General features: G+C 41.7%; 1 protein-coding gene and 1 long non-coding RNA gene across 4 annotated transcripts in view; both read right to left on the bottom strand.

The window, feature by feature from the left end:
* LOC132667419 (uncharacterized) overlaps window positions 1–13,969 on the bottom strand; it is an 80,046-nt gene that overhangs the window by 53,300 nt on the left and 12,777 nt on the right. The window lies entirely within an intron of this gene.
* Window positions 1–13,969, bottom strand: part of FAXC (failed axon connections homolog, metaxin like GST domain containing) — a 71,436-nt gene that overhangs the window by 45,265 nt on the left and 12,202 nt on the right. For all 3 annotated transcript variants that reach the window (XM_060616239.3, XM_060616238.3, XM_060616241.3), the window contains one exon: window positions 5,132–5,328. In XM_060616239.3, coding sequence (XP_060472222.1) covers window positions 5,132–5,328 — 197 coding nt within the window. The remainder of the gene's footprint in view (window positions 1–5,131; window positions 5,329–13,969) is intronic.

Below are 13,969 nucleotides of genomic sequence, written 5' to 3' on the forward strand. Positions count from 1 at the left end.
AATCCAAATAAAGACTCTTTCTATATTTATCTTTCTTGAGCTTTCTGCAACATCTGGCACTATCGGTGTCTTTCATAGAAGAGCCCTCCCTCAGCTTACGTCGGTTTCTACTGCTTTTCCTGCCCCCTCGTGCATATTCCTGAGATTTTCATCGCTATTCCTCCTACCTCTTACTCCACACTTGTGGGGTGATCTAATTCACACCCCGATTTCAAACTGATGACTCCCAAACCCATACCCAGCCCAGACCTTTGTCCTGACACCCAGGGATCCATGTGAGGCGTCCTCAGGAGCTGCAAACCCACATTTCCAAAATCAGACTCATCAGCTTCCTTCCCTTCAAATCTGCTTCTCCTCGCCCAAACCTGAAAGAATCCCAGGTGTTGTTCCTCACTGCTCTCTGTCCCTCACTCCTGACAGCCAGTCCCCCCTGTGAATTTGCCCTTTTCTCCAACTCAATTAGCACATCATCCACCACAGGTCTCCTGACATCCCTTCAAGGCCCTTCAGAAACCCAATTGCCCCAAGGCAGCCACAATGAGCTCCTAAAACACAAATCTAGTCATATCAGACTGCTTCTCAGAGTCCTTCATGAACTCCCCATTCCTGAGCTTGCACACCAGCCCTGCTCCCACAGTCTGACCCAGGCCTGGTCTGGCCACTCTCTGGCCTCATCCTGTTGTGTATGCTGCTACTCTGCCTGGATATCCTAATCTTCCCCTGCCACCCAGCCCCTTCACCCACCACTCTGACTGTCCCTAGCTTCTGTTGTGACACCGTGTCCTCTGGGAAGCCTTCCCCTCATCACTCCAGCAGGTGCTGGCTGCCTTTCCTCAGTTCTTCAAATTCTACCCCAGCACCAACCATTAGGATGGCTCAACGTCTCCCCCAGCCTAAGAGTCACCTGAGGACAGAGATAGCATCTGATCACCTTGCTTCCCCACCACCCCTTCCAGCATGGAGCCTGGGCACAAGTAGTCATTCATTAAGTTTACTGAAAGAATGAACTATTGATTGAAATGTAAAAAAGCTTCACTTCTGAGCCAGCTACTGCCAAGTAGTGTTTCTATGGGGTGACAATATTTAAACAGAAAGATGGAAAAAGAGAAATGCCTTTGAAGAATGAAGAAGGGGCTGACATGTTCCCTTCTGAGGTCTGCGTCACTCTCCACTGGGAAGAAGCCCACTGCACAAGGATTCATGAATCATTAACTGGAGAGGGCAGGGAGGGCCAATGTGGAAACTAGACTAGGCTGAACAATTAAAATAATTCATCATTCTGAGAACCTCTTTCAGGAAGTTGATACTCATTTTCTTTATCGCAACTGATGTATCTGATCTCTTCTGCAAAATGGGGTCAAGGTTTCTTTTGAAGATTGATTAGCTTAGTCGGAACAGAAGAATAAACACTGTTCAACACTTTTAAAGGAGATCAAGAGGCCAGGAAAGAAGAACTGACCCTGCTGTTTCCATGAAGATATCTCTCGTTATAACCTAACATGAGGCCTTGCCCATAGCAGAAACGATATTAACCTGTGGGAAACTACACACCATAGCAAACTACCGTTTGATGAGTGAGTCTTTACATGTGCCCTTCCTGACCAAGAGGATGCCTTTCTCCATGTCCTGCTACATCCCTGTCATCTTTTGCTTGTCTTCTGCATGCATGAGGGTGCAGGAGCATACGACCAGCTTCTGTGGCTTCACCGAGTTGCATAGGCACTAGACTCTAAGCCCCTCCAAACAGGACCTCTCGCTACATCTAAAATGGGGGTAAGGGGAACAGGGAAGAGGGGGACACATCAACCCAGTTGTAATCAGAGAGAGAGACTCCTGGCTTTTAGACAAGATCTTGGGTAAGTCATTTTCGTAAGGATCCTACCTCCCCCAATCAGTGAAACTATACCAAAAGCCAAACTCAGAATTTAAAAATCATGGCCAACCTAGAAGAAAAACTGAAATCCCTGTTCTAATGCCTCTATTTTAACGGGTCAAAGTGGGATGACTAGATGGCTTGACCACAGTGCCCTGCACACTTCCCTGTGGGTCTGGAAGACTCTTAACACACTAGTGTCTCATACAAAAGCAGCTGCAGCGTCTGTTACCAAAACTCGATGCCATTCCACTGATTTGACCACGTGTCTCTCATACTTCCCTTTATACCAACTTCCTTGCGTTGGATCTAATGTAAGCATCCAGTGGAACGAAGAGGTTAAAAACCTGTCTTCTTCATGTCCAGCAATAGTTTTATAATGCAAGTTGGACATGCTTGTATGGATTTCAAGTGCAAGAAAGCCCACTTTGATAGCAGAGTGTGCTTACTTGAGCAACGCTGAAGCAGACCCTCAGAATTAGGTGATGGTATTTACATAACAATGCCAGCTTGCCATTGTCTTTGCTTTTCAGAACATCATACCTGGAGTACTTTTATAGTTTCAGACCAAAATAAACGTATCTGAAAACTTCAGATAGTTTGAATCAAATTGGGTCAATTGATTTCCTCCCCTCCACCGCTGTAAATACAGACACAGCCTTGGAGCTTGCTGAGTGTCAGGATTTATCAAGTTCTCATGAAAAGCTCATACTTGTAGTATTGTCCTACATACTATGGGCCATTCCTTAGGCCGGCCCTGGTTTCCACGGGTGCACATCTTGTGTGTGGCCCTCAGACAAGACAGGGGAAGAAGAACAGCCTGAGGAAGAATGTCCACAGACTCTCTGCCTCAGGCATGTTCTTACCGGAGCGACAGGGGTCTCTTCTCCATTGGGATTTAGAGCTCACGGGAAAGCCCGTTTGAGGTCTCCTCAAGGCAAGAACATGGCTAAAGGTTAAGAGACCTTATGAAACAGAGGAAGGCTTGTTTTTCCTTCTGCTGCTAGGGACCAAAGGGGATTGAAGGAATTAGGCATTTGTCTTTGCAAGTTCACTGGATATTTGTATCTCAGTCAAGACCTGACCTTCCACCTTCACTATTTCTTCCTCAAATTAACCTTTGAGGAGGCACACATGAGAAACAGTAGCTAACCTCCTCCCCCCACCCAAAAAAAAAACATACACTATAATTAAAGAGTGGATTAGAAAAGCAAAAGTATCCTTAGAAGAGTCTACGTATGACCTAAGCAACTCCCCAAGCACTTGGGTGTTTATGGTCCATAAAATTCAGATTCGTTCCCACCAGGGTACCACCTCCCAGCCCACACCCAACCCTCCCCTACCGAGAGCTGCCTCCCGTCAAGTATTAGCTGGCGCCTGTGCAGGGAGAGAAGGGGAGGGAAGAGCAGAAGGTGAACTTCTACCGGGGAGCAAACATATAAAACATCTGCACACTCAGAGCAAAAAGCAGTGACAGGTGGTACTTGGGAATCTCGCTGGATCAAAGCCTTTCTAACTGGAATATACACTTTATGAACCACTACAAAAATCAAACGGTTGTAGCAAAAGTACCAATAAAAATGTAAGGTGACTTTCAGCCTCTTTTCAGGCAGCTCACAAAGCGACAGCTCTCCGCATTAATGGGACGTCAATCAAATGAGATGCTCTGGGGGCTGCATCAAAAGAGGGCACAGAGGGTCAGGGTGGCCCTGTGCTGTTTCTTCATTTCCCTCAACTGCTGCAAAGTGGGGACCAGAACCTGGCAAGCAAGTGACACGGGCTCTGTGCCACAGGCTTTTCCCTGAGGCTAAGCACATCGCATGCAGTCATCCATTTGGCCCATCCTGCAACCCCTGCACTCTTTAAGAGGGGAAGTCCAACGGTTCTTCACAGGTTTCAAAAGGAAAACACCTGGGTTCATTCTGGGAGAGGAGTCTATGATGACTTCCATGCTAATCGGCACCCCTGCCTCCACTCTCTGCCTGGTTCCCCCTTGCTCCCACCCCTTTCACCTCCGCAGGAGAGGGGGAAGAGAAGTGGTTGTTTTGGGTCTGCCCTGGAATCAACCGGGCAGGAACTGCAAGCAGAAAGAGGAAAAGAGAAGTCGAGAGTCACTTCAAATCCAAGACAGGGGACAGCAAGTTTCCATTTAGAAGGAGAGCTGAATTGATGAAATAGGAAGGTAATGGGGAAGAACTTCTCTAATCATCTCCACGCTGAGTGTATCTCTCAGTGGAGGACGTAAAAACTGCGTGAGCAAGTGACCCAGGAGTAACAATTAATGCCAAAAAAAAAAGTGGGCTTCATGATTCTTAATTAAACCTTTGGAACAAGGTAAGTTCACAGAAATCAGAGAGAAAACTTCTCTTATCCACTGGAGTGTACAGAAAGGTACAAAAACTCCAGAAAACGGATGAAGGGAAAAGAAAAAAAAAACCCGCATGACCATGACTTTGTAAACCAAGAGGAACCGCATCTATTTAACTCACGTGTCATAGCCAGCACAATGCCACATGCAGAACACAGACAACTCATCAACACAGACAAGGAAGACAACCTAGGAGCCAGCCAGTCGGGGCAAAGACACCCAGAAAGCAGTACTGCAGTTTATTTCTGGAACACGAGAGAAGCTCTTGTCGTCTCAGGAAAACTGGCAATAATTTTACAAAGCTTGAATAATTTACTTCACCTGAGACTTCTATCCTGACTTAGTCTTCTGTTCCCTCCTCTGGGTATCTGATGTAACTTTGTTTTAATTCGGCAGTTTGTGGTAGTAAAGGGCAGAATCCATTGAAATCCCTTCCTCACCTCAATGAGATCAGGGGTCAGCAAACCACAGCTAGGAAGATATTACGTTTTTAAATAGTGGGGGGTGGGGGGGGGGTTCCAAAAGAATAACATTTTGTATTAAATGAAATTTCAAATGTCAGTGTTTTCACTGCTTTAGCGAAACAGAGTCACGTTCGTCATCTCCACGTCGTCCATGACTTGCATCACAGTGACAGAGTTTAAGCAGCTGCAATAGAGCCACGGCCTGCTCAGCCTAAAAGAGGTGCTAGCTGGGCCTCTACAGAAAATGTCTACCCCTGGTCTAGAGACCTAGACACTTAATGGTCACAGCTTTGACCCCAAGTCAGTCAGAATGTAGAGAACTTTGAAAAGGCTGGGGAGTATCTGAGAAGTGCGACAGAACCTGGGCTTCCTCCAAAGGCTGGGGACAGGCCCTGGGCTCTCACCCAGCACGCCCGGGGGACTCACCAGTAGAAGTGTTCCTCCACCATCTTGGTCACCGCTCTGGAGATGGCTCTTTCATGAGGGCCAAGGTTTTTGTTTAAATTCACTCCCAGTTTCTCTTCCAGAAAGTCAATTATGAATTCTGTGCCAGAAACTTTCTCATGATTATATTCAATCCAAGGCATTTTCCCTTGAGCAGAGAGCTTTCCACCAAAATAATTCTGGGCAGAGTAAATTTGAAAAAGAGAAAAGCAATGTTTTGTTTAAATTTCACTGTATGATTAACAGAAACAAACATTCCAACCCTATATTGGTTGGAATATATATTGGTCTAGTGATTAGACCGTTTAAGTAAATGAACTCAGCACATAAACTCTTTAAGGCAATAAATAGTTACTCTTGGAGGAAAAAAAAAAAAAAAGGGATTTACCTCACATGAAGATACTACTTTACTCCCACAGATTTTATCCAGGGCTCTGGTATATTGTTACAAAAAAGACCAGAGAGCAGAGGTAGTGTTGAAATGAACCTGGTAACAGTTGTCCAGTTACAATGCATGAACAATCCACAAATGCCAAAACAAGTAAATAAACCATAATGAGGCTGGCACTGACCAGGCTGGTAACCAAAGACCTCATCTGAAACCCAGCAGCTCAGGCCTGAGTAATGCTTAATACCACTACACTGCAAACAAGTGGTCCCAGAAATTATAACACTTGGGTATAACAATGTGTATCCAATTTACTCGACTCAACTCCTGTGCGGGTTAAAATGTAGATTCCTGGGTCCCAGCCCAGACCTCTGCAGCAGAATCCTGGGAATGTGGCCCAGAAATCTGTGTTTGTGATAAGCTCCCCTTTGATTCACACCCATGCTAGAATCTTACAGCATCTGGCAGGATGTAGTCCCAGATAGGGGTGGAGTGGGCAGGGGGGGAGGGGGGGGGAGTCATACCCTATATGAACACTGGGAATTACAGTGACATTTGCTGCCCGCCATATAAAAAGTCAAGATCTTAACCATGCTGGTGGAGAGGATTCTGTGGTAATGATTGCATTTATTCTATCAGTTTTGTCAGTAAATCTGGGTCATTTAAGACCTCAAAGTTAATTTTTAAATCTGAATCAATTTTTTGGTTGTCTACACAGCCTAAATTAATCAGATTATTACAAACTCTTCCTCATACTTCATGCAAGTCGATAGTTCAGATACTATTGGCTAATAGCAATGTCAGCTCCTGCAGAGGAACAGAACTCTCAAAACACTGTGCGTGGGAAAGTAAAGTGCTATAACCACTTTGAAACCATTTGACAATTTCTTTAGAAGTTAAATATACACCGGCCATATGATCTAGCCATGTCACTCCTAGGTAGTTACCCAAAAGAAAAGAAAGCATATACCCATGCAAATGGGTGTACGTAAATGTTCATAGAAGGTTGATTTGTACTTCAAAACAAAAACAAAAACCAGAAATGCCCTTGAGAAGTACAAAAATAAACAAATTCTGGTATATTCTTACAATGGAACATCACTCAGCAATGAAGAGGAATGAACTATTGATACACTCCATAACCACAGATGAATCTCAAAACAATGCTGCTACGTGAGATAAGCCAGACAAAGAAAGAGTACTTGCTGTAGGATTCCACTCATATAAAACAAACCCCAAATAAAACAAACTCATCTATAGTGACAGAAAGCCAACCCATATTTGCTAGGGATGATGGGAGACAGGCAGGGACAGGATTACAAAGGAGCACAGAAATCTGGGGGGTAAGGGATACTTGCTATCCTGACTATAGTGATGTTCACTTGAGTATTTACATGTCAAGATTTACCAAGTTATACATTTTAAATATGGGCAACTTATTATATGTCCATTATATCTCAATAAAGCTATTTTTGTCTTTAAAAAGATAGCATGAGATAAATTTTAAATGTATCAACCCTCTACATCTTTAAACTTTTCTCTGAAATAGAGGTCAGCAAACGTTTTCTGTGAAAGACCAGCCAGTACATTTCAGGCAGACCATGGGGGCCTCTGTCACAACTCAACTTCACAGTTGTAGCATAAAAGCAGCCACAAACAATATAGAAACGAACGAGTGTGGCAGTAAAGGGTTGTTTGGGGGCAATGAAGTTTTCATTTCCTTTTTGACTTTTCTCAACTACTTAAAAATATAAAAGTCCTTCCTAGCTCACAGGCCCGATTTGATCCACAAACCTATAACCTGCTGACCTCTGCTCAAGGGGTATCCAGTAACCCTCATCGCATCCTCGAGAAACAAAATAATCTTAAATTACCATTTGCATCAAGCCCTGGACAAGTAGATACCTCCTTGCAAAGATGACAGAAAACTCTGCCAGGGCCCCACTCAAGAAGACAACTGGTCAAATCCTCCTTTTGGGCTCAAAACCAAAATGTACTGAGAAATGAAAAAAACACTGTTTTTTTGTGGGAAACCATTGGGTTTAACAATGGTAACTATCATTCTAGTCCTCACCCAAATCACAGCAAGGTTTGCGCATGAATTTCCCCCAAAACCAAACCATATATCTCACCACAAGGGATAAAAACATAGAATGCTGCCAGTTTTCTAAGTCAAGTCTCTCTGTGTCTAGAAATTTTGCTTGCCAATTGCACGTGGTATATACTAAGCATACCTGAAGACTATGTTGGCCTCCAGCAAGATAACAGGGTTATAGCTGGATATCATGGCCCTTAAAGGCAATTATCTATTTAAGCCCACAGAACTGAGCTTAGACTATGCTTGAAGGTCCTGGGCTTCTCAAACCTTTGAGGTAATATCACTTTCTGCAGAGTTGAGCAGGTACTAGTTAAATGTTGCCACTCCTGTCTTTGGTAGAGAACAATGGGAACTTTAACTGGTCCCTGTCTCTTGGTATGCTGTATCTCATTGCTTATTCTAAAGAAATTCATTCTGTGCCTAGCCTAGAAAAGGGAGTTATTGGGGCTGCTGTTAGCCATATGTTTCTGTTGCGATTTAGAAAACAGAACATCCTCTGGGTAAATAGAGTCTATGCCAGGGTTCACAGCTTGGCAAGCAGAAGTGGGTCCAGATGTCGCCCCTACTCCCTAGCCAGGCTCTGTGGTGCAGCGAACAACCTGCGGAACAATACATGGCAACCCTAGACATTTCCCTTGATGTTGACCAGGAGAAATGTCACATACCTCTAAAAGTTGCTATTACATCAGACATTCTCATGTGTACACTAAAGATCTAGATTTACCATATAACATAGCACCTCTTTCAGATCACCCTTGATAGCACCCATATCCTCCTAACACAGCCCCTTCAGGATTCTTGTCATTTGCAGATGGATTCTATCCTGCACACTGACACCAGAGGAAACTGCAATGCAAACAGCAGAGAGAGAAATTTCTGTGCTGCTCAAAATTATCCAGTGGTTTTACATGGGGCTATTCTAACCCTTTCCACATAGCAGTCTAGGCCTATGCCCTCTAGCTGCTGCCCACCTGCCCAGCCCCCTTGCTATCAACCCCTCCGATTTCCTGAATTTCAAACTGCCCACACCCGTGTCAAGGTCTTTGCCACCCCTCTGACTTTGCACACTCTTTACCTTTTACAGGAATCCTTTTCCCCAACCTCTGCCAAGTCGTATCTATCCTAAAATACTTAGTTCAAATTTCACCTTGTTGGTGAACTATTTCTCCCAGGTGCAACCATCATCTCCTTTCCTCCATGCTTCTGTCATGCAGCGTACGTTCCCCTCTTCTTATAATATTACTGTTTGTACCTCTGCCTTTCCTTCTGAACCAGCCCCTCCCTGAGTATTTGGTACATTTTTATCTAGATCGCTTTTAAAAACTGGATTAGCAAAAATTAGTGGCTGACTCTTACGGAAATGAAAGTTCCAGTAGGTCATTATCATCAAAAATTTTATTTTTAGAAACAGAAAAAGCATTTGACAAAATTTAACATCGATTCATGGTAAAAAGTCTCAACAAAGTGGGTATAGAGGGAACACACCTCAACAGAATAAAGACCGTATATGAAAAACACACAGCTAACATCATAGTCAATGGTGAAAAGCTGAAAGCTTTTCCTCTTAGATCAGGAACAAGGCAAGGATGCCCACTCTTGTCACTTTTATCCAACATAGTACTGGAAATCCCAGCTGTAGCAATCAACCAAGGAAAATAAATCAAAGGCATCCAAATTGTTAAGAAATAAACTGTCACTATTTGTGGATGACATGATACTAAATATAGAAAACCCTAAAGACTCCACCAAAAATCTATTCAAATAAATTCAGTAAAGTTGCAGAATACAAAATTAATATACAGAAATCTGTTGCATCTCTATACATTAACAATGAACTAGCAGAAAGAGAAATTAAGAAAACAATCCCATTTACAATTGCATCAAAAAGAAAAAAATACCTAGGAATAAATTTAACCAAGGAGGTAAAAGACCAATACTCTGAAAACTAGAAGACACTGAGGAAAGAAACTGAAAGGCAACACAAATGAATAGAAAGATATCATCTTGCTCATTGATTAGAAGAATTAATACTGTTAAAATGTCCACTCTACCCATAGCAATCTACAGATTCAATGCAATTCCTATCAAAATACCATTAATATTTATCAAAGAACTAGAATGAATAATCCTAAAATTTGTGTAGAACCACAGAAGACCCTGAATACCAAAGCAATCTTGAGAAAGAAGAACAAAGGCATCACACTCCCTGATTTCAAACTATACTACAAAGCTACAGTAATCAAAACACTATGGGTACTGGCACAAAAACAGACACATAGATCAAGATCAACAGAACAGAATAGAGAGCCCGGAAATAAAACCCATGCTTATACCGTTAATTACATGAGAAAGGAGGCAAGAATATATGAAGGAAAAAAGACAGTCTCTTCAATAAATGGCACTGGAAACCTAGAGACCTACATGCAAAAGAATGAAACTGGACAGCTTTCTTACATGATACACAAAAACAAACTCAAAATAGATTAAATATCTAAATGTAAGACCTGAGACCATAAGACTTCTAAAAGAAAACAGACAGTAATCTCTTGGACGTCAGCCTTAGCAATATTTTTCTGGATCTGTTTCCTCAGGCAAGGGAAACAAAGGCAAAAATAAGCAACTGAGAGTACATCAAACTAAGAAGCTTTTGCACAGCAAAGGAAACCATCAACAAAACAAAAGGGCAACCTACCGAATGGGAAAAAATATTTGCAAATGATATATCCAATAAGGAGTCATATATAAATATATAAAGAACTCCTACAATTCGACGCTAAAAAATTTTTAAAAAACTGATTTTAAAAAGGTCAGAGGACCTGTACAGGCATTTTCCCAAAGAAGACGCTTACATGGCCAACAGATGCATGAAAAGATGCACAACATCACTAATCATCAGGAAAATACGAATCAAAACCACAATGAGATATTACCAGTCAGAATGGCTAGTATCAAAAAGTCAAGAAACAACAGATGTCAGCGAGAACATAGGAAAAAGGAAACCCTCATGCACTGTTGGCAGGAATGTCAATTTGTGCAACCACTATGCCAAACAGTTTGGAGGTTCCTCCAAATTAAAGACAGAACATACACTCCAGTGATTCCACTACTAGGTATTTACCCATAGAAAACAAAAACACTAATTTGAAAAGACATATGCTCCTCTAGGTTTACTGCAGCATTATTTACAATAGCCAAGGTATGGAAGCAACCTAAGGGTCCATCAATAGGTAAATGGATAAAGAAGATGTGGGATAGATACACCGATAGATAGATAGATACATAGATACATAGATAGATACATAGATAGACAGACTGAGAGACAGTGGAATATTACTCAGCCATAAATAAGAATGAAATTTGCCATCTGAACAATATTGATGGACCTACAGGGTATTATGCCAAGTGAAATAAATCAGACAGAAAAGACAAATACCATATCATTTCACTGATCGGTGGAATCTAAAAAACTAACCCAAACAAACAAACCAGAAACAGACTCATAAAAACAGAAAACAAACTGGTGATTGCCAGGGGGAAGGGATGTAGGGGTCAGGCAAAGTAGGTAAAGGGGATTAAGAAGCACAAACTTCTAGTTATAAAATAAATAAATCATAGTGATGAAAAGTACAGCATGGGGAATATAGTCAATAGTATTGTAGTAACTTTGTATGGTAACAGACGGTAACTACACCTACTGTGGGATTTTATGATGTGTAGAATTGTCAATCACTAGGCTGTACACCTGAAACTAACGTAACGTTGTATGTCAACTATACTCCAATAAAAATAAAAATAACAAAATATCAACTAAGAAGAAATGTATTTTGCTTACTAGATAAAAAAGCAGAAAATAATACTTTAGAGACACTATGATCATATCTAATTAAAAATTAGATGAATTCTATTTTTTCAAAAAACATTTAAAAGAGAAACACAAAAATGTCTAAAGTAACCGGCAAGACTGAGATGCAGATGATCTTTCCATGAATTTCAATTCTTCAGAATGTGGTTTTGTTACTTTTAAAATAAAAGTGTTTATTTTAAAAAGAATACTTAATTTTCTTTAACTTCCTTAAATCTATTAAAGAACTCCTGGTCTGTTTTATTTAAGCAATTGGAGTCTGACTGGCCCATTGAGGGGAGTTTCTGAAAGTAATTTTGAGAAGAAAAATGAAGAGGTAAAACCTCTGTATTATTTCTGAGCTGAAGTTTCCCCCTGTAAGTCTGCCCTGGGTGAGATTAATCTATACTTACACTACATTATTAGCAAAGCAGTGAAAACCATAGGCTTTGGGTTTAAAAGTCTGGTTCCATCATTTATTCAGTGTGACCCTGGTCCCTCTCTGAGTCTCCCTTAATCTTCCCTGGGCCTCAACTTCCTCAACCACACAATGGGGATATCAAGAATCATAGGAGTAAATGAGAAAATGCACAATGAAGTGTTTGACAAGTGCCTTCATCAGAAGTATTAACATCACCATCACCATTTGGAAATGCAGAATGTGCAACCTTAAAAGAAATCCCAAAGTCTTGGGACACTGACTTGCTACATTAGCCATGGTACCCCAACTTTTCAGCTAAATATATATCCATTACATTCACTGTACCCCTGGAGCCATCTTGAAAGGTCTCCCACTGGCTAAATTTCAGATATTTGAGAAATTCTGTGGATTATACCACATTGGAAAAAAAAGTCCATGCATCCACTGTTACGAAATAATAAGAAATATATACGTTGGTCTCTGCTCCCAATTCTCAGAACTGAGCTCCTAAAAGCCTTATAAAAATTCATAAATGATAAAAGCACTAGGACAAGAGTTCTTGAAGCATCTTTCGTGTTAATGAGGTGACTCTGGGTGGGCTCCTTGGATGGCTTTTAGATGGTGGCAGGTCACCACAAAGACCAAACCTTTTGATTAGAAGCCAGGAATTTTCAGCCCCACCCCCTCCTCCATCCTCTCTGGGACTGGAAATAGAGTTAATAATTGATCACATCTATGTGAGGAAGCCATAAAATCCCAAAAGCATGGGGTTCAGAGAGCTTCCAGTGGGCAAAAACACCCATAGAGGGAGGGTGACCCACCCCAACTCCACAAGGACAGAAGCTTCTACACTGGGACCCTCCCAGACCTCACCCTAAGTATGACTTCATCTGGCTGTTCATTTGTTGTTGTTGCTGTTGTTTTTAATGTTTGTTTATTTATTTATTTCTGAGAGAGGGAGACAGAGAATCCCATGCTGCTGGCACAGAGCCCGACGTGGGGCTTGATCTCACGAAACCCGGGATCATGATCCAAGACGAAATCAAGAGTCAGACACTAAACAGACTCAGCCACTCAAGCACCTCAATTCATTTGTATCTTTTACTGTAGTCTTTAATAAACTGATAAACAGAAGTGTTTCCCTGAGTTCTGTAGACGGGGAGGGATACAGTCTGTGAGACTGAGCCTTTAAAGTGTGGGATCTGACAGTGCATCCAGGTAGAGTATCAGAATTGAATTAGATTGTAGGACACCCAGAGGGTGTCACAGAGAGTTGCCTGGTGTGGGGGAAGAACCTCCTCACATCTGTCAGAAGTGTCAGAAATGAAGGGTTGTATGTTAGTAGTAAAGGAGACTCACAAGAAACACACAATAGGGAAAAACTGGGTTTTCCCCTGTGTAAGAAGGAAAAAACTTGAGTACTTCTCCTTACAACTATGTATTGTAGCTTTGTAAACAAAATATCCATATTTTTTTATGTTTTTATTTATTTTGAGAGAGCATGCAAGCAGGGGAGGGGCAGAGAGAGAGGGAGGAAGAGAATCCCAAGCAGGCTCCACGCTGTTGCACACAGCCTGATGCGGGCATGACCTGAGCTGAAATTGAGGTCAGATGCTTAACCAACTGAGCCACCCAGGTGCCCCAATGTCCTTATTTTTTGGAGATGCCTACTGAAGCACTGAAGAGTGAAGTGTCACGACGCCTGCAGCTTACTTTCAAATGGTTCATGAAAAATTGTTCACAAAGGTATACATAAAGAGAAATAAAGCAAAAATAGGCAATAACTGGTGAATCTAGGTGAAGGTCATATGGGTATTATAGCACTATTCTTTTAGCTTGTCTTTAGAAAATTTCAAAACAAAAAGATGGTGGGGGAAAACAGACAGGATCAGCAAGTAAACAGAACCATCAAAAGTTAGGGCTGAAAGCCAAAGCAGAGAGTTCCTAAGGAGCCATTTTCTTTCTTTTTCTTTCTCCTATTTAAAAAGAATCATTGTGCGAAATACATGCTTCCTCTACAACCAGTTATGGCAAATGATGTAGGTGTCCTTATCCATGTCCAGAGAAATGTA

This window comes from Panthera onca, chromosome B2, assembly GCF_046562875.1.
Source record: "Panthera onca isolate mPanOnc1 chromosome B2, mPanOnc1 haplotype 2, whole genome shotgun sequence".
In the NCBI taxonomy this organism is placed as follows: Eukaryota; Metazoa; Chordata; class Mammalia; order Carnivora; family Felidae; genus Panthera; species Panthera onca.